The sequence below is a fragment of the Drosophila mauritiana genome, chromosome X (genome assembly GCF_004382145.1).
Source record: "Drosophila mauritiana strain mau12 chromosome X, ASM438214v1, whole genome shotgun sequence".
NCBI classification, from domain to species: domain Eukaryota; kingdom Metazoa; phylum Arthropoda; class Insecta; order Diptera; family Drosophilidae; genus Drosophila; species Drosophila mauritiana.
The window spans coordinates 4,368,599-4,396,587 of NC_046672.1; the positions used below are offsets into that span (position 1 = coordinate 4,368,599).

The 27,989-nt window shown below is 45.8% G+C and overlaps 8 protein-coding genes across 8 annotated transcripts; 5 read left to right on the plus strand and 3 right to left on the minus strand.

Moving 5' to 3' along the window:
* The first annotated feature begins 267 nt into the window (after positions 1-267).
* Positions 268-1,540, plus strand: LOC117147466 (transmembrane emp24 domain-containing protein 2). Its single transcript, XM_033314357.1, has 3 exons — positions 268-495; positions 567-901; positions 1,224-1,540. Exons 1-3 carry the CDS (start codon positions 354-356, stop codon positions 1,371-1,373), a joined length of 627 nt encoding a protein of 208 aa, XP_033170248.1. The 5' UTR covers positions 268-353; the 3' UTR covers positions 1,374-1,540.
* A 380-nt stretch (positions 1,541-1,920) lies between these two features.
* Positions 1,921-3,953, plus strand: LOC117147459. The gene is made up of 4 exons (XM_033314349.1): positions 1,921-2,174; positions 2,240-2,384; positions 2,438-3,438; positions 3,496-3,953. Exons 1-4 carry the CDS (start codon positions 1,965-1,967, stop codon positions 3,664-3,666), a joined length of 1,527 nt encoding a protein of 508 aa, XP_033170240.1. The 5' UTR covers positions 1,921-1,964; the 3' UTR covers positions 3,667-3,953.
* Positions 3,954-5,202: 1,249 nt separating this feature from the next.
* LOC117147462 (uncharacterized protein DDB_G0271670) lies at positions 5,203-7,848 on the minus strand. The gene is made up of 2 exons (XM_033314353.1): positions 6,485-7,848; positions 5,203-5,985 (listed from the first exon to the last, which is right to left on the minus strand). The coding sequence occupies exons 1-2, from the start codon at positions 7,504-7,506 to the stop codon at positions 5,715-5,717; spliced, it is 1,293 nt and encodes a 430-aa protein (XP_033170244.1). The 5' UTR covers positions 7,507-7,848; the 3' UTR covers positions 5,203-5,714.
* A 166-nt stretch (positions 7,849-8,014) lies between these two features.
* LOC117147463 (rhythmically expressed gene 2 protein) lies at positions 8,015-9,024 on the plus strand. The gene has a single exon (XM_033314354.1). The coding sequence runs from the start codon at positions 8,140-8,142 to the stop codon at positions 8,878-8,880; it is 741 nt and encodes a 246-aa protein (XP_033170245.1). The 5' UTR covers positions 8,015-8,139; the 3' UTR covers positions 8,881-9,024.
* LOC117147460 lies at positions 8,984-10,918 on the minus strand. The gene has a single exon (XM_033314351.1). The coding sequence runs from the start codon at positions 10,835-10,837 to the stop codon at positions 9,440-9,442; it is 1,398 nt and encodes a 465-aa protein (XP_033170242.1). The 5' UTR covers positions 10,838-10,918; the 3' UTR covers positions 8,984-9,439.
* Positions 10,919-11,001: 83 nt separating this feature from the next.
* On the plus strand, positions 11,002-12,043 carry LOC117147468 (ribosomal RNA small subunit methyltransferase NEP1). The gene is made up of 2 exons (XM_033314358.1): positions 11,002-11,266; positions 11,335-12,043. Exons 1-2 carry the CDS (start codon positions 11,099-11,101, stop codon positions 11,923-11,925), a joined length of 759 nt encoding a protein of 252 aa, XP_033170249.1. The 5' UTR covers positions 11,002-11,098; the 3' UTR covers positions 11,926-12,043.
* Positions 12,044-12,204: 161 nt separating this feature from the next.
* LOC117147465 (28 kDa heat- and acid-stable phosphoprotein) lies at positions 12,205-13,244 on the minus strand. The gene has a single exon (XM_033314356.1). The coding sequence runs from the start codon at positions 13,022-13,024 to the stop codon at positions 12,380-12,382; it is 645 nt and encodes a 214-aa protein (XP_033170247.1). The 5' UTR covers positions 13,025-13,244; the 3' UTR covers positions 12,205-12,379.
* Positions 13,245-17,036: 3,792 nt separating this feature from the next.
* Positions 17,037-18,953, plus strand: LOC117147461 (stress response protein NST1). Its single transcript, XM_033314352.1, has one exon. The coding sequence runs from the start codon at positions 17,070-17,072 to the stop codon at positions 18,951-18,953; it is 1,884 nt and encodes a 627-aa protein (XP_033170243.1). The 5' UTR covers positions 17,037-17,069.
* The last annotated feature ends 9,036 nt before the right edge of the window (positions 18,954-27,989 follow it).

Genomic DNA, 27,989 nt, shown 5'->3' on the forward strand with positions numbered 1-27,989 from the left:
CCGATTAACACATAGCACAAAAATACTAGAACACTTTAACAATGATGGAAAGCACATATAAGTACGCACATAAATAAAGTAATGTATTTGTTACGAAATTCAATACTTTAACCGAAATAATCGCGACATTTACTTTGTTTTTGCATTTTTGCATTGTGGGTTTTTTGTTATTATCCGTTAAAAATTCGGTATCGCGTATTGTGCACCTATCGATGCCGACCTATCGGGAACTTCTGTTCATCGATACACTCTATTTGTCCACATCTATCGGAGTCTATCGAATCGACTACAACTACGTGGCTGCAGTGCGTTTAATAGCGATTAAAACCAGGCCAAAAGTACTAAGAAAAACGATGGAATCGACGCTCGCCAAGGTGCTGCTCCTTGTGGGCAGTCTGCTGATCCTGTGCCGCACCAGCCACGCCTTCATCGTCAGCGTGGACGCCCACAATGAGGAGTGCTTCTTCGAGAACGTCGAAGGCGGCACCAAGTTTGGTACGTGAGCGATATGGATTTGCGGTTATTGACAAGGGATCTATGCTGATAAAATGATGGTGACTTTGCAGGCGTCACCTTCGAGGTGATCGACGGTGGCTTCCTAGACGTGGACATCAAGATCAGCGGCCCGGAGAACCATGTGATGCACGAGAGCGAAAAGGAGTCGTCCGGCAAGTTCACCTTTGTGGCCCCCGCCAAGGGAACCTACACCGTGTGCTTCAACAACGAGCGCAGCAGCATGACCCCCAAGCTGGTCATGTTCTCCATCGACGTGGGTGAGGCACCGCAACGTGCGCCCGGAGCACCGGGCGAGGAGGAGGTGGGCCACACCAAGCTGGAGGACATGATCCGCGAGCTCTCCGGCACGCTGACCAGTGTCAAGCACGAACAGGAGTACATGCATGTGAGTGAAGAGACGAGGTGAAGGTAGAGCCATCAGCTGCCACATAATCAGGATTGGGGAATGTGGAAGCGTATGATATCTAGCCAAAAGCAATCGAGTAACTATTGCCACATAGCCTGGAAGCCTACAGCATTACTTGTACAGATCCACGTCGAAAGATTTAAGAGCGGAATCGGTGACTGGCTGCCACATAAACAATAACTAGTAGCGTTTTTCAGACTTTGATGTATTCACCATCGGTTTTAATCAAAGCTGAGCTTATGCCCTGCCATTATTTCTCAAGCAATCAACGACTAATCCTCCGATTTGTTTACTCCCTCAGGTGCGCGACAAGATCCATCGCTCGGTGAACGAGAACACCAACTCGCGGGTGGTGCTGTGGTCCACCTTCGAAGCCCTCGTGCTGGTCCTGATGACAGTGGGCCAGGTGTACTACCTGAAGCGCTTCTTCGAGGTCAAACGCGTCGTGTAATCCCGAGCGGAAAGGCAGGATGGAAGTAGCAGCAGGAAGACGGCACACGAAGCTCTGGGGGAAATGTGTGCGCAATGCGTTGCAGTCTCAGATTTAATTTAAATGATTAACATCCTTTTGTAATTAAAATAAAATACCTTGTAAAAAGTAACTAGTGCTTGAAAGTATGTCTATCATGTTTCTGTTTCGAGAATTTTTAACAGAGATAGCTATATTAGAGAATTAGTATTTTTTTTTGCAAAATTACCAAATATCTCTTAATGGAAACAGAACAGCAAATATTTTCAGACACACGTTCAAGGGGGGAAGAGAACCAAATTAATAAGAACCTTTTGTTTTCTAATAAATGTAGAGTGACGAGAGAAAAGTTTGTTTGCAACTTCGAAATGGAAATGGATTCTAAAATATTTGCCAAAAATCTTAATGAAAATAAAATAACTTTTTAGAACCAATATTAAATATTTTTTCTTAACTTTTTGAGTGTTGGGTAGTTAACGTGCCAGTGGAAATAAGTTATTATATCTGACGTCGCTTTGTAGCACTGGACGGTTCATTTGACATGTTATCATAGACGAACTTTGAAAAAGTGCGATGAGATCTTTTCTTCAAATGTTCTCCCAAAAACCCATATTGTCCTCTTTGTGCGGAAAGACCTTAGTCGTATGGCCTGGTATTCGTACAAATGTGCCGGAAAGTGTTTTCATTGAGCAGATGCTGCAAGAATGTCGCCAAATGGAAAAACCGGACGCTTCGGTGGATCTCAATAATTTCAAAGCTATTTCGGAGCAGTCTCCCGCCAAGGTGTACTCATTGGAATCGGTATCGCTTAATTGCCTTCTGACATTGATTCAATCCGCCCACATTAGTTCATCATCGATTCCTGCCGCGTGAAGGCACAACCGGAGGATCGAGGTCCCAACATACAAAAACAAATCGCATCCGCCTATCCGGTGATTCACGAACGTACCCTTCTGCTCTTTATCAGCTTCCTGGAGCACAAGCTCAAGTTCGGCGGGTACAATCACAAGCGGAAGAATTTATGTTTTTGGGTCATCGTTTCACAGGCAGCGAGCAGGAGAAGGCCCTCTACAAGGACATGACTGTGATTGACCTAGTGCAGCGCCTGCTGGCGAAGAGATGTGTGTGGTTCTTTGGCGCTGGCGACTACTACTGCACAATGCAGGGAAAAATTGGACACGGGGGCTTCGAGGCAGTGGGCACGCCAGCCGAAACGGATCCCCTCACCCTGACCTCGGTGCTCAGCTACGACGAGATCAAGCTGGCCGCCCTGCTCTACGTCTCCTGCCACTCGGAGTTCATTAACAATGGGAGTAGGGACAATGCGGGTGCGGTGACTCAGAATAAGGACACAATCGAACGGGAGGGCGTTGTGATTGGACTAATTGGAGCACGTTTCGAGCGTCCCGATGTGATGGAGTACCAGGATATCATGATTACCAAAACCCAAAACACTCAGGCCAAAGGCTATGGTTTCGATTTGGACAAGATGTCCAGCGAGACGGCCACTCCTGCATCAGATTTGCGTAGAATCTGGCGGGAGTTCTACGAGGAGCCCAAGGACTTCATTTACGCCGACACTCCGTCTAATCCTCTGCGTTTCGAAAAGGTTCCTGAGGGCTTCTTCGATCACCAGGTAATGCGCAAGCGATATGCCATCAGTTTCGACACCCTGCTCTTGGAGGCACAGGACAGAGCATTCAAGGCTGGTAAGCCCGCCTATATCCATGTGGTGGGCATCGGACTGGGCGTTTGGAAGGCAGTTAGTGAGCAGGAGCGCACCTTCCTTGAATGCTTTGAGGGACGATTGCGGTTTCTTGGAGAACGGCTCAGCCACATCGGAGTGGTACACTTCTCATGGTTCCATCTGCCGCGTGTGGGCAGCATTTACGAAGGAGCCATCCTTCCCGTGGACAAACATCCCCAGGGTGGCATCCGCATCCGCAATTCGGTCAGAAATCCCGGAGACAAACTAACGGAGGACATGCTGCCCGTGGTGACCTACGCCTGGGATGGAAATGCCCTGCCTGGCAACGAATTTTGGAATGTATGCAAGAAGTGACTTAACTAGAGTATACAATTATTAATGGTTCTTCCCCTACAGAATGTGCTAGTCGGCACTGGGGATCCAGCAGCAGCCTGTTCCACTCTAATCTCTGAGCTCCAAAATCCCCACATTAATGTGCACTACATGAATGGTGCCAATCTGCACATTGCATCCGTGGAACACGGACTACTCCATGTGGGCGACTACGCTAGGCGACTGATTGACTAAAAACTATGTATCTAAACGCTTTGTAATATATATATATTATTATAATAATAATATTACGATGGTGATGGGGATCAGCTTTTTTCTTGTCTGACTCGTTGATACATATGTGCATGTGCACATATGGAATCATGGAAGCCAGCTGTGCGAACAAACCACCATATTCTTCTAAAGAATCGATGCCCGCATGCCAACAATTCCATTGAATGAGAAATTGATTGTGTGTGTTAACCATTACTGAGTTCGTTTATTGAAATTGAATAGAATTATTAGCTGTCAAATGACAGAAATGTGATATTATTGTAATGTACTGCATATAGATAGCAACAAGTAACACAAGATCCCATTTCGTTTTCGGCCATGGGCTAAATAATGCAATTCCCAGTACCCCATCTTATATCTTACAATCCTGAATCTTAGTGTGTTTGTATTTTGGTGTGTTTGATTTCTTTTTTTGTTTTTTGTTTTTTTTTTTTGGCATTTCCGTTAAGTATTACAAATGAATCGTATTTAAAACACTTCTGTTCTGTATACTTATACTTCTGAAACAGCGTCGTATATCGAAAACAGTGATATAACATTCACAACAACTTTATGCTCAAATATAATATAATATAATATTATTCTTTATCAACAATAGCGTTTTATCTGTAACGGTGCACACGCCCCCGGCGAGCAGTGCGGCACTATATAGCCGCATCTCGCTCGAATTCCCACTGTTCTACCGACTGCTCTACATATGTACACTTGCCTCTCGCTCTCTCTCTATATATATAGACCACTATATATATATATATAATATATATACGATATAACTAGATATAGTATATTTTCGATACATTTTTTTTGTAGGTAATTAGTGCGAGAAACAGTACAATAAAATCGAAAAAACAAGCACAAACATGCTCCAAATATGATTTAGTTGAAGGTATATATGCAATAGGTAGGTATCGTTAACGCTTTTAGATTTTTTCTAGGCTTGTATTTCTGGGTAATTCATAGGTATGTATGTTTCTATATAATGATGGCAAACCGCTTGAGGATCTGAGAACAAAAATCATTTCACATCGAACTTTTGCTACTCAAGCTTCAGACTTACAACTAATTTCCTGTATAACAACAAATCGAAAACTATGTTTACACTTCAGTTTTCACTTTCACTTTCAGCAAGAAATTACTTATACTTAAACTTATCTTTTGCTATTATTTCAATTTGTTTACATGACATATTTCGCTTTAAGTACAACAATCTCTTGTTGAAAGTGAATACTAACTTCTGAAAGTATCCACTTGAATGAACACAAAGAATTTGTTTGAAACATGGCTTAGTTATGGATTCGCTGCGCAAATCAAAACGTATTTCGTAAACATAATGTAATATATATAAACAAAAGAACATGGAAGAACAGAACGTGATTTAAAGCTTCTTATCAACAATATTTGTTTGTGATCTAATATCCCCGAACTCTAAACAAATTATGATAATGATCGCGGCATGGGTGGTACAAAAATTCGTTCGATCGTTATTTTCATGATTTCTTTTTTTTCGGGCGCTCACTTTTATGGGAGGGTGCAGGGGGGTAGGGCAGGAATAATACCAATAACGGATACATATAACATACAAAAGCAGCTGTGTTGTGCCGTGGCTCGTTAATTAAACTCAATTGAGAACAGCTTTTTGTCAAAGCGGTTAGGCCAACAACTTGGCTTGAGTCACCCAAGTTCGACTGCATATGCATGCGCATATACATAGCCATATACATAACCATATACATATCGATACATATCTTATATAACATATAACAGAGCGGCGATAACAAGGAATCACTCGTCATGTCCGTTTATTGTACTGCGTGTGTTGCGTTGCGTGTACGTTGCACGTCATTCTTTGGTGGATGGGCGTATATGTTTGTTGAAGGCGCCAGCGCTTGTCCATCCGCCGCCTCCGTATTTGCTTATTCCCGTAGCCCGCAATCCAATGGGTCCGCCCATATGTTTTTTTTTTTTCTCTTTTTTTGGCTATCCACTCCTATTTCGCCGGCAGCATTGGTTTACTCATCGAAGTCGCTGATCAGCAGGCCACGCTTGCCGAATCCCAGCGACGAGACGGCGGCCAGATTGGGTGTCGTATCGATTCCCTCGAATAGATCACTGGTCGCGGAGCTGTTCAACGAATTGAGCGTAACATTAAACGTCGATCTTCCGCTGGCCGTGTGGAAGCGTTCCTGGAGCTGCTGCTGACGCTTCAGGCGATCGAGTTCCTCACGCAGCGCCTGGTTGCTGGCCCTCAGGCTATCCGTCTCCCTCAGACAATCGCGCAGCCTGTTTATTGTAGACAAAATTGAGTAATTGGTGTGCTTATGTTTGCTGATCGGTGGATCAGGTGTTTGATTGGGTGTTTGGTTTTGTTTGGGGTTTGTTTGGGTGGAAACCGCATTCGATCAGTGCGAAAGTCTTGGGTTCACGACTTGAGTGACACAGGGACATTCGAGAGTCCAGCTCATATTGCACGAGATAGTGGCGAAAAAGAACCGTTTCAAAAGGGGTTTTGTTTTACAAAAAGATAACACCACCCGTATATCAGCACTTTAAGTACGCATTTCTACGGAAAATGTGGGAAAGACCAAGTGTCCGTCCTTTGGGTAAATTTATTCCCAACTGCATTCGATACATGATGTAAGCGGAATATGGACTTGATTATGATATATAAGAAAACCCCTTTTTGGAGTCAAGTTAAATAAGTTATATAGCAACATATAGGGGACACTTTCTGGTTTTCTGATTCAGTGGTTTTCCCCCTTACAACCCCGTCTCCACTCACGTGTCAATCTCGCCCTGCATGCTCTTGATGTACTCGCACGCCTTGATCAGGATCTGCGATTTGGAGTCATTGGGCGGCGCTCGTCCGTTGGAACTGCTGGCATTGCCTTTGCTACTTCCGTTGGTACTCGTACTTCCGCTGGTGCTGGGACTCGTGCTGGCCTCGCTGAAACTGGAGCTGGAGCTCAGACTGGGCAGCATCTCCTTGAGCTTGAAGATCCAGCTGTTGATCTTGTCGCGGCGCCGGCGTTCGACTTCGTTGTGCGTGGCACGACGTTTGTCATCGCGTTTCTTGTACGCCTCCAGTTTGCTGGATGGTGTTTGGCCAGCGGATTCTGGCTGGGATCGGGCGTGGGCGTGGGCATGGCCATGACCATTGCCGTGTGAGCCATACAGGACACTGGTGGTGGTGGTGGTGCTGCTGCTGCTGGTGGTGCTACCTGGAATGGGTGGATTCACGGTCTGGGCGGTTATAACCGGTGACTGTGTGCTGGAGGAAGTTTTAACAGGTGGAAGGCGCGGCTTTTCGTTCAGCGTATCCAGTTCCAGCTTGATGGCCGCCTTGGTCGGCGGTTCACCCATTAAGCTGCCGGTTTCCTTGACCAAATAAATCTCACAGCCAGTGGGCAGCTGCAGATTGTTGGGCAGCTGCAGATTGCTGGGCAGCAGCGAATGGATATCTAGATCGCATCCCGGTTCCTGTTTAATCGTATAGTACTCCTGCGAATCGTCCGAGTTCTCGTCCCCGCAAATGGTGAGGAATATCTGAGCACCTTGGCTATTCATCAGCGGATTTCCCGTGTCGCTGGTGAGAATCAGGCTTTGCTGACCGTTGGCAAAGGAACCGTTGACCAGGGCCTCCGACAAATCAGCGGTGTGGTGATTGGCGATGGTCATGAGGCCAGGCCCAGCTGTTGGATTCGCATTGCTGCTGTTTACGGAGGACGAGGATGTGGAAGTGTTGGTGTTGCTGGTGGAGGAGCCGAATTCCATTTCCAGACGTGGCCGCTTGTGAACATTCATTGTTGCATCGATGATCCGCCGATGGCAGTCCTCCAATTCGTAGCCCAATCCCAGCCAGAATCGAATCCGTGTCGCCGGGAATCACGTAACTCCGGATCTACTCGGGATCTCCTCCACTATTTGCTCCGATCTCTCGTTGGAGGATACTCGGATATGGATGGTAGATATCCCCCGATCTGGCCGCTCTGCGGTATTATTAACTACCGACTGCCTCGAGGATTTGATTTGGAATCGAGCGCTGCGGCGGATTTATGGTCGTTCGTGTTCGCACGGCCATTTAACAATACGATTTGTTGATTTTTTTTGTAACAAAATTATTTTCGTTTGGCTTAGTGTGCCCGCCGGCGGGCAGCAAAAATATGCCGACAAATACACACAGTACAGGTGTTGCGAAAAATACCAGAATTAGGGAAATGTTTTTGCGGCATTTCCAAATAGTTGTTTGTATTCAAAAAACCTCTTAATACAAGTACAAAATCTGTGCCTTTAAAATGAAGAAAAACATCTTCATTTAGTTCAATAAACGATTCACAACTAAGCAAAGGTGTTTTTGGAGGTTTTTTGATAAATTTAAATATACCAAATGCATATACGTAATATCTAGTGGACAACAATACCACACTGGTGGCCAAAATGTCGTTGACTTCGCAATTTGTTGCGAATTTGAAACGCTTTCGCCTGGTGACCTTCGATGTGACGGACACGCTGCTTCGCCTGGAGGATCCGCTCCGCCAGTACCATCAGACGGCAGAGGAGTTCGGGGTCGCCGGAGTGGATCGCCGCCGATTGGATCAATGCTTTCGCCAGCAATTCAAGGCGATGAGCAGCGAACATCCAAACTTTGGCCGTTACTCGCCGGGATTGGACTGGCAGCGTTGGTGGCTCCAGCTGGTGGCCCGAACCTTTTGCTGCGTGGACCAGGGACTGGCGCCCGAGAAGCTTGAGAAGATCGGCCAGCGTCTAATTTCCGTTTTTCGGACCAGTGCCTGTTGGAGTCACGTGGATGGTGCCCAGGAGCTGGTGCAGAGCGTCCGAAATGCCGGCAAATGTGTGGGCATCATCTCGAATTTCGATTCGTCACTGCCACAAGTCCTGGACGCCATGGGCTTTGCCGGCAAATTCGATTTCATTCTGACTTCCTACGAGGCCGGTGTTATGAAGCCCGAACGCGGCATCTTCGAAATTCCGCTGCAGAGATTGCAAATTCCAGCGGAGCAGGCCCTTCACATTGGCAACAAGTTGGACATGGACTATGAAGGCGCTCGGAATTGCGGCTGGAGCGGTTTGCTTGTGAGCGGCGGTGACAATCCCCATTCCTTTGCCAGTCTGTCCAGTCTGCTGGAGGCCTTAAAAACCCAAGCAATCCCATGGTAATCCACCAAAGAAACTCCTTTCGGGAACCAGCAGTTCTTCGATTGGATCATGGCTGTTGTTATTTTTGTAGATTTCCTTTTTTCTTTGCATTAAGATACATAACTGAATGTAAAACTAGTGGTAAATATAAATACGCGATCTTTATCATATTTCATTGGGAAATTCGAGGGAGGAGGTCCTGGATACAGTATAAAACATAATATAACATATATAAAAATAAGCTATCTGAAAAAAAGAATAGTTAAATACAATTCAAAGCTTATTTCTTATCGAATGTGTACAAATCTTTGTTTAAATATTCATTAAAAGATATAATTAATCTAGATAGAGTGACATTACGAAAGAACCTCCTCCTCCCGAACATTCCCGCTTATAAGTCTGATTAAACTATACCTGAAAACTTATCCTATATACACACACATGCACACACGTCTTTCGCACACATACCTAATTACTATTTAAGAACAGATTAATCGTACAAGCTATTTTGTGACCCAAAATATTTGTTTGCTTTGTGAAGGGAATGTGCCAGTCCATCTGTTTGTAATGGCAACCATTACTATGTAGCCTTCGTCGCCTTCGCGGGCATTTGGGCCTTGGCCGCCTTAAGCTGCTCCAAATTGAACTGTTTCCGGATTTCGGTGGACACCTGTCGAATGACCGCATCCGTATTGGCCTTCAGATCCCGTTCCAGCACATCGATGTCCACATCCTTGCTCTCCAATCGCATTTGCATGTCCGAGTAGAAGTCACAGAACAGCACCGGTTCATCGGAGCCATTCGGCGTCCTCGTGCTGCAGTATTGACCCCTTCGATGGAGATCATCGTTGTTGGTTTTGGCGTCCAGGCCAAGCAGACGCCTCGCTCCCAGCGGCAGCTGCTGTTGGATCAATCTCTCGTGATTCTGGGAGATGTGATGCTTTAGCTTCTTGAACTCCTTCACCTCGTTCTTCATGTACTTCACATAGCTATACATCTTGGAGGTTTTCTTGGTAAGGTTCTCTAGGCAACTTATGAAGTTTCGCACCTGCTGCGTTCTCGGCAAAGTGCTGGGATCCAGTCGCTCGGCCTCGTCGAAGTGCTGCAGGGATCGATTGAAGTCGTGCTTCATGGCCAGAGCAGAGGCCAGGACCACATGATTCTCGGCCACATTAGGGGCATGTTCCACCGCAGCGGTCAGTATCAGATCGGCATCGGCTAGTCGACCCATTCGAAAGAGTATGGTGCCCAGACTCAGCAGGGGTATATCCTTAAAGATCGGCGGAGCCAGCAGGGCAGCCAATCTGGCACAGGGCAGTGCTTCCCGGGCATTTCCTCGCATCCGCCAGTAGTAGGAGCTTAGGGTGTGGAACTTCCAGGAGGCCGGATGGTGCTGCAGTCCGTCCACCGCAAATCGGCGGGTCAACTCCACTGTGGCCATGCCCACATTGGTGTCATGCTCGCGCTCCAGAAAGGCAGCGGCCAGGACCTCGGGCCGAAAACTCTCCAGATGATCATAGGTGGCTGGACCCACGCTTAATCGGTGGTAATCGCTGCAAATCGGCTCCATTCCCATCGAGGATGCGCTCTTCTGGACGTGCAATTGCCTCTGGTCCGGAAGATTAATCCTTTTCAGCTGCTCTGGCGTGATTTTCAGGTAAGACATTCGCTTCTCCAGCATGTAGTAGTCCATGGCGCACTTGGCCTGCTCGGCCAGATCCTCACCGAAACGCATCGAGAATCGTAGGTGCTCCACAATCTGTTCCCGCTTGCGCAGCAGATCCAGATAGGAGCGCTCCACATACTCACTGTACCTGATCTGCTCGAGAAATGCCGCCAGATTCTGGGGCTCACGCATGTGGAATGGAGAGTCCAGTTTGGGCACGATTTGCTCCTCGCGAAGAACCCAGTGATTGCAGGCCTGGATCAGGTGAAAGAGGCCAAGCAGCACGGCGAACGCCAGTGGGCACGGGCGCATCTTGAAGGACTGCAGGAGGACCACAAGGATCCGGGAATCCAAATCCAAACAAAAAATAAACAAACTCGCCGGCGTGTGACCAGAGCTAAGAAATTGCTCTCGTTGCTTTTAATACTGAAAACATATGCCATACTATTGAGGTAGGGTATTTAAGAGAGCGCGCCACAAGGTCATACTGAACCTGTGCATTTCGAAAAACGTGCGGATTTCTTGAGAATAATTTCGGAATTGTTTTTAACCATAACAAAATACTTTAACGACATGGGCGGTCAGGGCAAGGCGATCAACAGGAAGCGCAAGTTTGTGGGTCGCAAATCGGACGATCCGGAGTTCGATCTGGACAAGAAGCAATTCAAGGTGCTCCATCTGAATGCCACAGAAAAGCGGCTGATAATCGTTTTGGAAGGAGCCCAATTGGAGACGGTGAAGGTGGGTCATCACAACGGTTGCAACGAAACTCCTTCCATATATATATAAACATATTTCCATTGCTGCAGGTGCACAACACTTTCGAGCTGCTGAACTGCGACGATCACGCGGGAATCATGCGCAAAAACCAAAGAGATCCGGGCTCCTGTCGTCCGGACATCACCCACCAGTGCCTGTTGATGCTCTTCGATTCGCCACTGAACCGGGCCGGTCTGCTCCAGGTCTTCGTGCGCACCGAGCACAATGTGCTGATCGAAATCAATCCACAGACGCGCATCCCGAGGACATTTAAACGCTTTGCTGGCCTGATGGTGCAACTGCTGCACAAGTTCCAAATTCGCGCCAATGACTCCTCCCGTCGTCTGATGAGTGTCATCAAGAATCCGATTACGGATCATGTGCCGGTCGGTTGCAAGAAGTACGCCATGAGCTTCTCCGGCAAACTATTGCCCAATTGCCGGGAGCTGGTGCCACATGGCGACGAGACATCTGCCAGCTACGATGAGCCGGTGGTCATCGTTATCGGAGCCTTCGCACATGGCGTTCTCAAAACGGACTACACGGAGGAGCTGTTCTCCATTAGCAACTATCCACTTTCGGCGGCCATCGCGTGCTCCAAAATCTGTTCCGCCTTCGAAGAGGTTTGGGGCGTGGTATAGTATAGACCAAGTCCAACGCATTGTTTTTCTTAGTTTAGTCATAGCTAGTAGTTAGTCTACATCTATTCTTTTGATTGCCTTCCATTAAATTTGGTGGAACATCCAGACCAGAATACTATTTTGATCTTTCTTAAAGTTTAGAGCATACTAAGGTGCTTATTTATATACCTATAATATTAATGTTCTATCAATTCTGATAGTCATAATCATCACGCCAGGCGAAACACACACACTTTCTCTGTTTTTACAATTACTTGATTTATTTATGTATAATTGCAGTTACAAAAGATAGGCTTAAAAAACTTGCATAATTTTGAAGTTATGTTTACGGTAATTCATGCTTAACTAATTGCACTGTTCACCAAAAGGATTATTGCGAATTTTGTATACGTTACACAATTGAGAGCTCTATTAATTCCCGCATGGGAAGGGGAAGGTTTCAAGGATGGATTATCTACTTGGCACCCGGCTTCTTGGTGCCCACCTCGGCTGCCTTCTTTTCCGCCTCCCTCTTGGCGGCCGCCTCCTCGCGCTGCTGCCGGATGAGGGCCAATCTGGCCAGGTCGGCCTTAGCCTCGGTGGTCTTGCCAGCAGCATGGAGTTTCTCGTAACGCTGTCGAGCCTTCTGCTTCTCGATCTGTTCGCGCTCGCGGCGAGAAAGCTCCGGCTTGGGAATACCGCCGGCACCGGCTGGCCCGTCGTCCAGCTTGATGGCCGATAGCTTTTGTGTGGCCTTCTTGGTCACCCGGTTGGGGTTCTCGATTTCGATGAGTGAGGCCACGCCCTTCTTGGCATCGCGCGCTTCCGCTTCGGAGTCGTCGGAATCCTCGCCGGACTCCGATTCCGAGGAACTTGCCGCGGCGGCGCCCGCCGCTGATCGGGACTTTTGATTGCGATGCACGGGCGCTTTTCGTTGGGCGGGAGCCTTCGCTTTGGAGGCGGAGGAACTGGCACCGCCGCCGGCAGCGTCTTTATCGTCGCTATCTGATCCCGAGCCGCTGGTCTGGTCGCTGTCCTCCTCCGACTCCTGCTGCAGTTCCTCGGGAGATGTGAAATGGCGACTCCGACCCTTGTGGTTGACGAACTTTCCTCGTGGCATGATGATTTATGGACTGATCCGTACGGTTTACCGGGTATTCGCAGGTCTCTCCTCCTGTATAACCAATTTGCTTGTATCTAGAGCTTACACTCCTGCGACGTTAACGGATCCTTGCGTTCCGTTTATGTCCCGAAAATTATCTATATTTAATCACGTTGTAAAAAATTTTTGCACTAATCAGTGTTGTTCAGTGCCAGTCGAAAGTGCGACCGTGCATTCACTGCATAGTAATACCGCATAAATAACAAGAATGGTAATACCGAAACACGTCTGGCGCCCTCAAGTGTTCAAGTTTGCTGTACTCGGCAATTAACCGCTTCCATAACCGTTTCAAAACAAGGCGGGAAATTCGAAAGTGTCAACGGTTATTTGATTTTTTTTTGAATTTGCTTATTTCACTGGCACTTTCAATAGAAGCCTACTTAGCGTAGTTTCTGAGCATTACAAGTAACTTTGGGATAAACTCTTTAGTTTTTTGAATTTTTGTTTATAATTGTAGTTCTAAAATATGAAATATTTGTATATTTTCATAAATACAACAAATACCATATATAATTTCCCCGCCATTCATATGCCTAAAATGTTAAATGTTCATAATCAATCTTTATAAATTCCCACTAAAGAACCAAAAATAAATTTATGTTTCTTAACTGCAAGATTTACTAAAAAAAAATACCTTGATTTTGGAAGTGTGCTCTTTGCGACTTTTGTAAGAAAAAAAACTGAAAACTGCCTAAAATTGAAATAAATAAGGCACACGTGTTGGGAATTCTCATTTGGGCGATGGTTCAACCATCGAAAGAAGAAAAACCGATTTTACTTTTACCCGCTGATTGGTTTCTTTGTCGAAACCACCATTTTGTCGATCCGCTGCAACTGCAACTGCACAGAATCTCGAGATGCAGGAAAACGTGATTTTGTATGTATGTACATAGGTATGTCTGTATATCAAAGAGTCGCACTGGCATTGGTCTGCTGCTGTGATTTGCCGGAAAACCAGTTTTCTTCGCTTTTCACTGGCCGCCGCCACAAGTGGCAAGCCAATAATGCGGCATTAATAACCACAAATAACCGAAAATCGTTTTGCATATTTGTGTCAGCATTCGATATCACATTCCTCGATATCATGCATCTCATTAACGGAAACTCTCTCACATATGTACAACTTATTGATCAAAAATAAAAAATAACACACAACCATAAAAAAGAGCCAGAAATATAACCAAATATAATATACTCGAAAATTTAATGCACGAATTAATTATGAATTCCGTGTGTGCTCGCCACGAAAGCGGCAAACACAAAAATATTCAAAAAATTCATCGTAAATGCTGTTCTTCTGGCCCGCTGCTGGTTAGGTGAATAAATTTAAATGAAAGTTCTCTTATTTATTGCTATTACAGCGGCAAGATGCTGCTTATGCACTTAGAAAGTGCGCCATGCAAATGAGAAGAAATTAGTTAATGGAATTCTAATTGCGTATACGCACTTTCTTGCTGCGTGCGTCAATTTTTTTATACGATCGCTCAGATCGGATGGCATATAAACGTATATCTACTATATGTGCTTGTGTGTGTGTTGCAGGTGGGCCAGGTTTTCGTGTGGGTGCGTGATGTTTGCACACTAGCGATGGGAAGTTTGCCACCGCGTTGTAAACAACTTATGATATTATTGTAATTTCGGCATAAAAATGGGTCTATGAAAAATTTGTATAACTATGAAAAAGAAAGGCATTATCTTACATCCCTTTTTTTTCTCTTTTTTTTTTTTTTTGTTGCTCAACTTTTTGCAGTCACTGTGCACAGTGGACAATGGACAATGGACACCCGGCTGCACCACTCGACTTCACTGTGCTCCGATTCCCGATACGATCGTGCTATATGCACATGTACATACATATGTACATACCACGTACATTGTACATACATATAGGTATATGTATAGTAGAGCAGGCACTGTGATGTCTCGCCACAAATGAATGGGTCGATGACAGATTGCGTTGGTTGCTGAGGCTGATTGTGATAAAAAAAAAACAAAAACGAGAGCGCAACGAAACAAATTCCCGCCTAATATCGTTTGGTGAACTCCGATTTGGTTGTCGATCGGGCGTCTCTTCCCCCATCATCATGTTGCCTTAGCTTCCATTTGTCTGCGTGTGTAATCAGTAATCAGCACTTGATATCAGTACAAGAACAAGGTGTGTTCTTACTTGTTACTGCTACTGTTGCTGCTGCTGGTGTTGCCCGTTGATGTTGCTGCTGCTGCTGCTGCTGATGCGACCGCTGCTGTTGCTGCTACTTAAAGAACGTGCGCGACATACAAATATGTGCTGCTGCGGGCTCTGCCAGTGCTTACTGTACTTGATTGCAATTGCTATGCACACAGGCAACACTTATTTATCTCCACAGTGGGCCACATCTCTCTTCAGTCTGCCCATTGATTTCTGGCCAGGCATTACTTAAGCTCCTAACATTGCAGTACCTTATAAATGGATTTTCTTAAAAATAAAATAAAGTTCTAGTTTGCGGCTAGAGAGAGAGAGAGAGACGAAGAGCTGCCAAAATCCAGCTTGGATTCTTCGGCGAACCTGGATCACACCCAACTATTTGGCTGCTCCTCGCCTCTTGGCCCTGGAAATTTACGATGCTTCATTAGCATTCACACAGAGTGGACAATAAATGGCCGCAGCTCGCTGAAATTGCGTTTGACTTGGTCCAACTGACTTAAGTTAGTCGGCGGGCTCAACTCAATCAAAAAAAAAAAACAGAAACAAAACAACGCGGGTCAAACTGTGATTTGGAATGTTTATTGGCTTTTGTTGGCCATTTTCGCTAAATGTCTCTTTTTCGGTACGATTCAGGGGGAAAATAAAAATCCCGAGAACGAATTCAATAAATTAATTTCGTTTTTGGCTCAGCAGCAGCATCAAAGAAACTTTAATCCCGCTAAGAAATCTGCTTTCCCATCGCTGTTTCTTCGTTTATTCCATCAAAGGTCAATTTCGCTTTCTATACTCTTTCCCAAATGCGGTACTACGCTTTTTATCACCTGTTCGCTGAGCATATGAAATATGACTTACTTGTTTTTTTAAGAAAAAGGGTATTTAATATGGCCAACTTGGTTGGTATTTAGCATGTTGCAACTACAACATTGAACTTTCGCACCACGTGTGCTGCTGAGCTAACCTTTTGTTTCGGAATATCCAGAAATGCCAGTCCAAGTGCCTTTGTTCGTTCCCTGCTCTTTGTGCCAACTGTCGGATAAATCATCTCTTTGGTCAAAATAAATCTTTAGCACAACTCAATTGTGGAGAGGAATGTGTCTGGTTTAAATTTAGTCAATAGAGTCACCAGAACTATTTTTACAAGCTGCGAGACTGATATATGGCATTCGACACGGACCTCATGTTCAACTTTCCACTCCCAAAAAGGGTTGAAATTCACACAGGGAGAAAAAATCCAAAGAAATTTAGGACTAATTTATATTAGGACATAAAGTTCACCTCTTGACCTTGTCATAAAAAAACATGAATTACAAAAACCCCCAATTACATTTCAATTATAAAGGTGTGGCTAAGTTCAGCTAGTTTTTTTTTCTTTGTGCAAATTGATCGCAACCTAGATGACCCACAAATGGCCCTTTTGGCAGAAACTTTCATCCGCATCGATGCGGGGTTATTAATGATCGGTCGATCCATTGACCCCGACAGAAAGCCAAAGAAGAAATAGTAATCAAACGGGTTCTCGGAAGAAGAAAGCCCAACGATGCTGGCCAAGCTGCGATGCTGAGCTGATGAATAATTCAGAGCCCTCGGGTTCGTAGGAAACCGTAGCTTTCGGTCAACCGAGCAGCTAAGCTACGCTGAACTGAACTGGCCCGATCTGGCCAAATGCTAGCATAGCTAGCATATATTTTTGGCAATTAGCCGTGGGTCAATAGGTCCGTGTGGTGCGAGCTAATATAAGCCGGTTGCCGATCGTCGGCTAGCTCAGTTATAGACGAGATGAGGAACGGCTGTTGTGTCTGGGCTTTGCTGGCTCTCGGGATGTGCCTGGTGGCCACCAGGGTCGCTGGAGAGACCATGATCGAGGTGGACGAGAATGGCGATGAGTACGAGCTGAAGCGATTCTACATTCAGGGTCGCCAACTGAAGGGCGATGGCAGTCAGTCGCAGTGTGTGGTCACGAGAAGGAAGCGTTCGGGTCGTGCAGCAGGATCAGGATCAGGATCGGCGGCCACACTGTCGGTCACTTCGCAGCCCCTGAAGGTGGAGAGTCTGCCCGCGAAGGAACATCGTGAGGGAGGAGCTGTTCTCCAGGAGGTGGAGAGCAATAGCAATAGACGTTATGTCGCCCTGACTGGAGTCCACTTGGAGTCGCCTCTGCCCCAGGGTGATGTGCAGCACGATGACAACGATGATGACGACGAGGAGGACGATGATGGCGACGATCAGTCTTCCAGAAATCAGTCCAACTTTGTGCCCGCTGCCTTGGCTTTGCCCCTGCAAAGCCAGTCCACTGCCGCCCATCTGAATCAGGGAGTCAGTGTGGTCGCCAATGCCGCCAGTCATGCCAATGTGGCCGAAGATGCTGGCATCGTGGTGGTCCAATCGCATCAGCCGCCCAAAGTCAATCCCGATACCCATGCCGTCTTCGAGCTGAAGCCCGTTCAATCGGATGTTGTCCACCAGTCAGCCGGCGTTAGCTTCTATCCCTTCGTTCAGCCCTGGGAGGTGGTGGACCAGGACGAGGATGACTACGACGAGGACGACTACGACGAAGAGGACTACGATGATTTCTACTACGGCGGCAATGGCTTCTACAGGGATCAGCCCGGCTTTAATGGCCTGGGTGTTTTCGAGGAGGAGATCATCAGCGAGGACCAGCCCGTCTCTACGATAGCCAGTTGGTCAACCGGTGATGATGACAGCGACATTCTGCCCGCCGTCAATAAGCGGCCCAATCAGAAGAACAAGAACAAGAAGAACCAGAAGCAGAAGCAGAAGAACAAGAATCAGCAACAGAAGAACAAGCGACAGCAGCAGAAGAAACGCAAGCAGCAGGCTCAAAATGACGAGCAGCCTGCGAAGCAGAAGAAGAAGCCGCAGCAGCAGGATAAAGATCAGAAGAAGAAGCAGGATAAGGATCAGAAGAAGAAGAAGCCAGAGGAGAATCCGAATCAGCAGGAGATGGAACAGCTTACTCCCGTGGAAGTGATCAAGAAGCCAGTGGAGCAATCAGTCGTTGCTTCTTCGGCCACAAGTGGCAGTAACATCGCCGCATCCTCCAGCGGCGTTTCTTCATCGGGCAGCAATTCTTCGGATAAGAAGAAGAACAAGAAGAAGAAGAAGAAGCCTAGTAGCAGCAGCAGCAGCAGTCTTAGCCAGCGCAGGACCAAGAAGAAGAAGAAGCAGTCGAACAGCAGCAGCAGCAGCAGCATCAGCATCAGCAGCAGCAACAAGCGTCGCCGACCCAGCAACAGCATTGGTTCCTCCAGCAGCAGTTCCTCCATTGGTGGCTACCGTCGCCGTCGTCCGCAGCAGCAGCAGTTGCAGCAGCAACGTCGCCGCAAAACGCAACAGCGGCAGAAGCGCCGTCGCCAGCAGCAACAGCAGAAGAGACGCCGCCAGCAGCAGCAACAACAACGCCGTCGTCTGCGCAACAAGAATCGTCAATTCTACGGCGACGAGCCCATCATCAACTGCATTTACATCAACAAGGACCCAGCGACGACCACCACCACGCCGCGTCCCTTCTGGAATATCCTGGGTCGCCAATCGGATTCGAAGCCCAGTGCCGAATCCTCTGTAGTCTCTTCCGAAGAATCCCAAACGGATCCCGTCGCCCAGCAGGCTGTTCTTCAGGCCGTTCGTCGCAACTTTGGCGAATTCGGCGGACGAAAACGCACCAATCTGCGTTTCGTGTCCTAGATGACCATTTCCCTCATAAGTCCTCATTTTTTTTTTGCCTATTTATTTATTTATTGTAATGACAACCATCAATTTTTTTTTTTGTATGATTGAACGCGTTGAAAGTTTAATTTTAGAGAGCCTTCTTGTGTGTGGACAACTTATTTGGGGGGCGTTGCATTGGGCTTTATTGATTTCTGCCCGCAGGAGGGTGGCAGGCGGAATGACTGGTCGCAGGACAGGTCAGAAGAGAAAAGAACAGGTGTGTAACCTGAATCTGTCGCCCCGTGAAAACCATCAGCTGCACTGCGACAAATTTCGTAAAGAAAGCTTGCTGAGAAAATAGCTGATTTGTTGCATACAGGAATTTGTGTTTGGAAAGCAACCACCATCATGCTAAAGTCTTGAAATATTTCTTTCACATTCTCTTATAGCCTATACGACTTTCTTCCAGTGTAAAAGCCTCCTCTGCTGGTTCATTTTGTCCAGGACAAAGTTGAAATCACCCCCGAGAGGAGCGACGAGAATCGAGAAGCGGGACGCAGAAACTCCGGATATATGCCTCACTGCACAGGCCAAACAATTCCGGGGCAAAGGACCGGAGAAAAGGGTTGCGGACCAGGGCACGTTTTATGTCTTCCGCCAGTAGATGGCGCTCTCTTTCAACTCAAATCGCGCAACACACTGTCCTAAAAAAAATGAACACTCTTTGTGTCTCATTTTAAAGAGTAGTTGGTCTAAAAATTGATATCTTGAAAATAATGTAAAAATGTTACGCGAGAATTCTTCTACTTAGCCATGAAGCCTAGTCTTCAAGTAGATAATCCCGCTTGTTGGTCCTAATTTTCTGTCAGTGCCTAAATGTGAGCACTAGTAGTGACTCATTGCGATACTTTGGATCGATATTTCCGTGTCCAGCAGCAGCAGCCAGGCAGCTGTGTTTTTACATATATACAGACATATATACATACCTATATATGTATATGTTTATTCGTGCAACAAAGGTATCCGCAAGATACAAAACCCATACTCGCGCAGAAGATTACCCGCGATGGTTTGGCTTCCGCCCACTGGGAAAGTGGAAAGTTGGAAAGTTTGTGTAGTTCCCTTTGTGTTTTTGTTTGTTGGACAAATAAAAAACGTGCGCACACAGGACCTCAGCAGAAATCGGGTGGCAAGGTGTGGGGGTGCGTTCTTTGACGTGGCGGCAGGACAGTGTTTCCCAGTGGGTGTGGCCGGGAGGTGGACTCTGGTGTCACCACCCACCAACCAACGGAGCAAGCTTTTCCCTCCGAACTCCGGACGAATCAACAATGTCCGCTTTTAGCAAGTCATCGTGCGGCAGTTTGGGGATCTGGGGATACTACTCCGAGCGATGGTCATAAAACGAAAGCAACCCAGGGATGAAGGGCTCTCTAATCTCTTGTACGAGTATATACCATATAGACTATATGGGCAGACATGCAAAGTCATAGGCACGTAACCGATTCTCTGGGGAAAAAACGACCAAAAAACTAGTGAAACAAGAACTCAACCTACAAATGTAGATGGCATTTGGTTGAGATTGGTACCACCTTTAATTGAATACTTTTTTTTGGATACCCTAGATTGTAAGTTCTTTTAATACTAGGCTGACAAAAACTAACTATTTATTCTAGTGGTTCCGATTTGCTTTGCTTTTCTCACGATTCTTTGTTTTCTTCGAAAAGGGGAGGTTCTATTTTTTGCGCCACTTTGAGGGGTTGCGTTATTGATATCGTGCGACTTTCGCAACTTTATTTCATGTTTCTAGTATTTCCATAAAATAACATTAAATTGAGATCCTTGATTTTTGGATCCTTGAAACGAAAGCAGCTGTTGTGTGACTGCCCCACTGATTTATGGACACTTAGTGGCCCGTCCTTTCTAGTTCATATCTCTTTCACTCGTTAAATAAAATGTAGCACACTGGCAAAAATAAAAGTAAAACCTTTTTCCAACATACAGATATATATATAATCCACTTCGATCCCATTTCCCTCAATGTATTTCCCACTTCCCACTCCCTTTCGACACTAACTCCTGTCAAGGTGTGAGACGCCGCGGGTCAACAACAGATTGCCGGGACAGATGTTTTGGCTGCTGATGATCCCTTTTTTTTACCATGAAATGGGCAGGGGAATCGAGATCCTCGATCCTCGAGACCTAGTTACGCAATGATTTGTCCGATTGTGGGCGTGCTGGAGAACCCTCCGCATTCGACTTCAAAGTGCCCATACCATAATACATAAAACAATCGACCCACGAGGGTTGGAGGAGAAAGGTGCGCCCATTTAGTAATAATTGGTTGCCTAATTGGGCCATTGGCACGAGGCGATGATAAAGTGGAGCCAGACGGCCAGCTCTTTTCAGCTGTCCCTTTTCGAGGGATGCTGCGGTCAAGCCGATCCCCAAAGTTAATTATTAAGCCCGATCTCAGCTGCCCGTGCACAGTGAAGATCTCAATATATTTTACAATCCTTGCAGTCCTTTGTATTGCCATAATATAGTTTAAAAATAATAAAGACACTTACCTATCTAAGTAATGATACATCGATGAAATTTATCCTAAAAGCAAACAGAAAAGATGAATTAACATCAATACAAATCGTTGATAGATAAAAAAGCAATAATAGTTTGGATTTAATGTTTAATGTTAATGTTTAATCCTTGATAAGAATTGTATGTGTTTTTTTGGCAGTGCTGGCCCAAATTGGAGCCAAAGTTGGTCTGTTTTTGGGCCAGGCACGAGCCAAGAAACCGCAGAAATGCAGCTTGCACTAAGAAAACGAAGAGGGAGTGGATGGACTACCAGGAACAGGTACCACCGCATCATCATCATCAACATCATCATTGTTGGAAGAGAGGGAACTAAAATACAGAAACAGAAACGGGAAAAGATCCTGCAGGAGGACAATGACGTTGCCGATGATGTGTTGCAGTTGCAGATAGAATTGCCAAAGGGGGAGATCCTTGATCCTTGCACATTGAGCGGCACGTGCCCCTCGGTTTTCGTTTATTTACGAGTTGCGACCATGTGTGGCAGGGATGCAGCGCGTGCGAGGATCCTCCGCTCCTCGATTCCTCGATTCCTGGATGCACCTGTTCGCCCGGCCTGTCCCGTCCCGGCCCATTAAAACCCCGAGGGTTGGGGGGTTCGCCTCAAAGGGAACAGAAACAGGTTCAACGATCGCTACCTGTTCACCGCTTCGTGTTGCAGCATCAGGATATCGCGGCAGTTGCCAAGGTTGCCGCTTGCCAAGGCAGTTGCAACTGCAGCGGGATGAGCAGCATCATATTTTGGGGCAGGGGCACCAACGGAGCAGCTGAACGGAAGGCTCAATTCAATTTATACAAGTTTTTGTGGAAATTTAAACAGACGGCAGCTTCAAATGCCCTTGTTGCAAGTTCTCAATTCTAAAATCAATAATGGATCTTTCTCCCTTTTGGTTAATTAAACAACCAAACTGTCCCACCAAAACCATGTAAGCCAACTCAGATCCTGGTGTTCTGACTCCCATCCTAGCATCCCAGAGCCACGCAACTGACACTCAAGGGGGCAGGAAAATGAAAGGTAAGGCATATATATCTATCTATATCTATATCTATATCTATATCTCTATATATATGTACATCTTTTCCGTAGGGTCCGGGAAAAAGGGAAGACATGTGCATGACTGCTTAATCTAATTTAACTGCAATGCCGGGGACGTTTTAATAGGAAAAAAACAGAGCGAAGGAAAAAATAAATGCAGCAGAAGTCAACCCCATGCATGCAGCATAGTGTGCCTTGTAGCGGCTACCATTGTGCAACATAAAGAAGAGGGCCCTGAAGAAAATAAGGAAAAACCTGCGGGAATGCTAAAAGAGCCAGGACAGTACAAAAGCAATTAAAGAAAAGATGATGATGATGATGATGATGTTGATGATGGAACAGGGAAAGGCACATATAGGTGCATACAACTATAAAGGTAGAGCACACTCAACCGCAGCGCCGGAAGTGCACACAAAGAGATAGAGATGGCTAGATACGAGAAGATACTTGGATACTACAGATACCCAGATACTTCAGATGAGCAGTGGAACACAAAAAAAGAAAGAAAAAAAACGGAAAAAAGGGAAGGGCGCCCGAGAGAAGATCAAGTCCAAAGTCGGGGGCATCTCGACGCTGCAGTTGCAGTTGCAGTTGCAGTTGCACTTCGCGCTTGAGAGGGCACGTGCCCCTGCTCAGTCGAAGGGCGAACCCACATGACATTTTTTACCTCCTAAACCTGCACGTGAACGCGAACCCATTCTTCTCCCGCGTCTCCCTGTTCTTGGCCATCTATGCGGTACAGATGGTGGCCAGGCCGCCAAGTCTTGAGGCACTGGGTCCAGCTGCTGGCAACAGAAGTTCTTGATGTCTCTGATAAGTTAGGACTGGCTTTCCGGACTTGGGGTACATGGGCATACCTTCAAATTGGCTTACCAATTTCTTTCCTTACAACCCAAATGCTTGTTTCGTTTTCGCTAATCTTAATTGATTTAATGGATTTCCTCTTCGAAGCCATCTGTAGAGTTCTGAAAAACTTATTGCCACCATTCAGGCTGATAGTTATTGTTAGCGGGAAGACAAGGACATGGCTTCTCGTCCTGGCTTAATCAGCTTAGGAAGCCTCGAATCGATGAAGAAGTTCCACAACTGCCCCTTGGATGCGCGACCCACTTGGAATATGGTCAAGTTCTCAAGTTGACATTGCACTATCAAGATTGTGACGAATGCGGCGGAATGATGTGTTATGGCAGCTGGTCATTTTGTCAGGGTTCCGTAATTTCCTTGGCTTCCTCCTCGTCCTTCGCCTTTTACATACTATCCTCTTTTCTCCGTCTTTCCCCCGCTTTCCAGAGGTTTGTGGGCAACGCTCGAGCGACTCAGTTGATTTGGTATTCGTCCTTCTAATCTCGCCCGTGCCACCGTGTTACCATCATAACTATAGCGTCAGCTGGAAGAGTTAGTCCAGAGGCCTGAGATCCTCGGCGTGACATTGCCATAGATGACACGGAAAAAAAAGTGCACTCATCTCATTTCACTTCAAGGAATATTCCAAACCAAGATGTTGGCAGTGCAAGCAGGATACGATATATTTTCAATATTAAATACTATTAAATTCTGCCCAATGTTATGTCGACTTTTTTTTCCTATCAACTCTATAAGTACCCACGATTTTCGGCGAGTGTAGCAGCCGTTACAAGACCAACGACAAACGACACACGACAATTCCTCGTTCCTCCGCTTCCTACATACCCACGCCTTATCGAGGGACCTCCTTCCATTCCCATTCCCATTCCAAGTTCCCACTTCCACTTCCATTTCCATTTCCACCTGGGGCGCACAACTGTCTTGCTCTTGGGCGGCTGTCTTCGGTCCGCTGAGCAAATGGCGGGAAAGCAATCCCAACCAAGTCCGGCCCATATGGCAAAAGATATGGAGCTTCTTATCAGAAAACCGAAACGGAGGAAGAGCCACTGGCTCCCATTTGGGAACAGCTTGGGATCTCTGCGGTTTGTTTTTATTTTGGAATTTTTTTTTATTTTTTTTGGATACCTATGCGGGTCCCATGGAAAGCTTTGGTGATAAGCGTTTGCTGGGCGTGGGAAAATGCTGGGAAAACGTCCTTATCTGGAGCGTAAGTGTTGTCATTTGAATCCACATGCAAATGTGGGTGGATTATCACCTGGAATTTGTATATGTTTTCCCAAGGAGAGATGTTCAAAGAAGCATTTCGTGGCCACTTTACGGCGTAATAAAACCTTTAATGTGGAAGCCTCTGAATAAAATTGTAATGCAATTACTTCAAAAAGTGTCAATATTATATGAGTTTTAATTTGCAACAAGAATTATGCTACCTCAACAATTAGCTCATTTCGAATATATAGCCTTTTACTTTTGATTTACTTTTGCTCACTTCTTTACCCAATTATTCCCCAGCTCATCTCCCCTTTTGTCGGCCTTTTGCTTTGTACCAGTTTCATGGCTTGCACGTGATAATTGCATCGGTTTCATTTTCGATTTCGTTGCGTTTGCCTTTTTTTTGTCCAGATTTTAATTTTTATCTCGTTTTTATTTACACGTAAGGCTTTAAAATATATTTACATGCATATATTTTTTTGCACCGATATCCAAGTACTCTCCTCCATCTAAAGCTAAACAAATACCACTCAAAGTTAAACAGAGATCTGGTTGCTCAAATTGGCAGACTCTTCGTGTCTGGCGTGTAAATAAATACACATACTTTGTTTAAATTAAATATATATTTATGGAGCTGGTCGAAAAGTCTGTGTAGCGTAAAGAGTAAAAGGAAATCGAAACTAAAGCATGAAAAGCAGGAAAAGTGTTTCCTGGGCGGAAGGAAATACGGATATGTGCTACAAGTAAAATGCAACTCACTTCATTCTCTCATTTTCTTTAGCTTTTGCAGAGCAAAAAATAAGATTTAAGTCTTACTTGCAACAAGAAATATATAATCATATTTTAAAGGGTTTCTTTCTGTTTGTTACTCCAGGATTTGTTGCATTTTCTCTTGGCCAAATGTCAGATGTCTGGTCTGGACAAAAAAAAATATAAAAAACGAAGCGCTGAGTGAGCGTGCCAAATGCAATTATTTCGACGTCTGCCATCTAAAATGCCAGAACCTCTGGGATTACGACCCCAAAAAGCATCTGCTTTCCCGCTGGGCGTGGGCGGGGGATTTTCGGTTTCTGGTCGCGCACCACACCCTATAACCTTTAACCTCACCTTACTGCCCATCCTCTGCGGACGGATGTGCGTTAAAAGTCACGATTAAGCGCCGCATCAACCCACCGAATGAAATACGCATTTCCACATCCCCACAATGATGAGCTGTTGACTCTTCGGCATTTCTAGTTTTCTGGTCTCGGGTTTTTCGTTTTTTGGGTTGGGAATTTTCTATCTTTCCTATCTCCATCGAGGGTGGATGTTGGCCAGGGCTTGGCTTTCGGGGCATAAACTGCATGAAATTAAGTAATTAACTGGCTGAACTTCACTCCACAGGTCACCAAATGCGGCGCAAATGGTCACATCAATATGCCATCAGCCATGATGAATGTGCGCTGATTTATCAAGTGAAATAATGTTAACTCATGGGGGAGAGGCTAAAAGTAGTAATACTATATTTATATTTATATGATATAATTTATATTTCAAAATTATTCTGTTGGCAAAAGATAGTAGATTTCACAGCTCCATTACTCCTATGCTTCCCGCCCAAAAGTTGTCCCAAAATCGAGGCATATAATTAGTGACTTGATCTGGGATCGCGGATCACAGCTGTTAGGTACCGAATGATTGCCGCGAAATGAGTGTTATATGTATATGCTATATGCATGTACATATGTCTCACTTGAACCCAAGCGGACATAAACGAGTTTGCCCCCGATAGAGCTTTGTTGGCCCCTTTGGCTTGGGTTGCCCGATTCCTGATTTCCGATTCTTAGTTCCTCTTAGTTTGCAGCTCTTGTCGGACATGACATAGGAAAACAATAGACGACGTCCACTGTACAATGGACCACGTCTATATAGATATACATAGGTGGAACAAAGGAGCCAAGGGCCAGGAGTGACCAACGGTCGAGGAAAGTTCCCATCGGGCAAATGAAATTAAGCAAATAAATAAATGGACGCGAGAGATCGCGAGAAAAATGCAAATGAGCCGGGTCCGGCAAAGGGACATTAAGTAGCCGGTAGCTGACCATTGTCCAGTTTTAAGACCGAGCAGGGGTTGCTGCTCGTGCGTCTTCGGTCTTCGGTCTTCGGTCTTTGGTCTCATTTCGTAGGTCGTCTTGAGGTGGGACACTGCACTTTTCTTTGCATCCCTACCGAATTCCAGTTTCCGTTTTGCTCCCATTGTAATGAGTTCGCGCTCGTTACTCAACCCGTGTTCCCCTTTAGAGATCTCTCACCCTTCCGATGATCCCGCTCCTGATCCCGATCCCGATCCCGACCCTTCCCCTTGTCCCCTTTGCCCTTGTGAAATTGCAGTTGGTCAGCAGCAGTCATCATCAGCAGTCGCCTTAATTTACGGGCCCTCGGGCCCAGAAAAACGGCGACCTCATTTGAATATTAGTTGGGTTGGTCCTTCTTGGTCAATGATCTTGATTTGGGCCGGACCTCTGTGAAATTGCCTTCGCCAAGATATATATAAATGTATATGTATGTATTCTCACATCCTTATGCATTACACGCTTGACCAGCCGATCCTCCCTCCTCCCATTTTTCCCATTCCTGGCCCCTTTGAACTCATATTTCATTTAGCTGACCAGTTCACCGAGATCTTGGTCATCCCGTTTTCGGAGCGGTCAACATGCGTATTACAATTTGATCCGGAATCCCTTGATTAGGAATTTGTTTTATGACGCAGTCACTTTTTTTACTTCTCCTTACTGCTCCTGGCTTTTGGCGACCCCTGCTCCTTGGCCGTTAAAATGATAATTTATGGATCCGCAGCCGCACCTTTTCTGGGTTAATGAGAGTTTGATCTAGCGGCGATTTATCTCTGGTTTTCCTGGAGGGCAAGCGAAATATCTTATTGATGGGATTAACTGGCAGGACTTCTCAGGGCGCACAAAAAGTGGTTAGAGATAAGATTTTAATGTGCAGTTCTAGTTCACAATTAAATCTTTGCGACCATTGTAAATTAAGATCGACTCAGTTCATAAGTATAAGTATATAAGTATAAGACCATGTTCATAAGTATTTTCGTTTTCATTTCAATATAAGTATTTGCTTAAAGATGCTCCCCTTTGAAAGCGCCTTCGACTATCTCTCGATCCTTGCCCTGTTGTTAAAATGTCCTGGCCTCGGATATTCTGGGCATTTAGCAGCCTTAATTGCAAGTTGGTTCTGTTTCGCTTTCAGCTGAGCTGGCAACGTCCCAAGACGAGCACGAAGGACGAAGGACGAAGGACCTACCGAACCCGATCGAAATGAGGTCAGTGACTGGCGCGTTGCAGGCGCGCAAGAAACGAGATCGGGATAGGGAA

Coding starts and splice junctions, on each gene's coding strand:
- LOC117147466 (XM_033314357.1), top strand. CDS start 354: ATGGAATCGACGCTCGCCAAGGTGCTGCTCCTTGTGGGCAGTCTGCTG. Junction 496..566: donor CGAAGGCGGCACCAAGTTTG/GTACGTGAGCGA, acceptor GTGACTTTGCAG/GCGTCACCTTCGAGGTGATC. Junction 902..1,223: donor ACGAACAGGAGTACATGCAT/GTGAGTGAAGAG, acceptor TTACTCCCTCAG/GTGCGCGACAAGATCCATCG.
- LOC117147459 (XM_033314349.1), top strand. CDS start 1,965: ATGAGATCTTTTCTTCAAATGTTCTCCCAAAAACCCATATTGTCCTCT. Junction 2,175..2,239: donor CGGAGCAGTCTCCCGCCAAG/GTGTACTCATTG, acceptor CGCCCACATTAG/TTCATCATCGATTCCTGCCG. Junction 2,385..2,437: donor GGAGCACAAGCTCAAGTTCG/GCGGGTACAATC, acceptor ATCGTTTCACAG/GCAGCGAGCAGGAGAAGGCC.
- LOC117147462 (XM_033314353.1), bottom strand. CDS start 7,506: ATGAATGTTCACAAGCGGCCACGTCTGGAAATGGAATTCGGCTCCTCC. Junction 5,986..6,484: donor ATGCAGGGCGAGATTGACAC/GTGAGTGGAGAC, acceptor TACAATAAACAG/GCTGCGCGATTGTCTGAGGG.
- LOC117147463 (XM_033314354.1), top strand. CDS start 8,140: ATGTCGTTGACTTCGCAATTTGTTGCGAATTTGAAACGCTTTCGCCTG.
- LOC117147460 (XM_033314351.1), bottom strand. CDS start 10,837: ATGCGCCCGTGCCCACTGGCGTTCGCCGTGCTGCTTGGCCTCTTTCAC.
- LOC117147468 (XM_033314358.1), top strand. CDS start 11,099: ATGGGCGGTCAGGGCAAGGCGATCAACAGGAAGCGCAAGTTTGTGGGT. Junction 11,267..11,334: donor CCCAATTGGAGACGGTGAAG/GTGGGTCATCAC, acceptor CCATTGCTGCAG/GTGCACAACACTTTCGAGCT.
- LOC117147465 (XM_033314356.1), bottom strand. CDS start 13,024: ATGCCACGAGGAAAGTTCGTCAACCACAAGGGTCGGAGTCGCCATTTC.
- LOC117147461 (XM_033314352.1), top strand. CDS start 17,070: ATGTGCCTGGTGGCCACCAGGGTCGCTGGAGAGACCATGATCGAGGTG.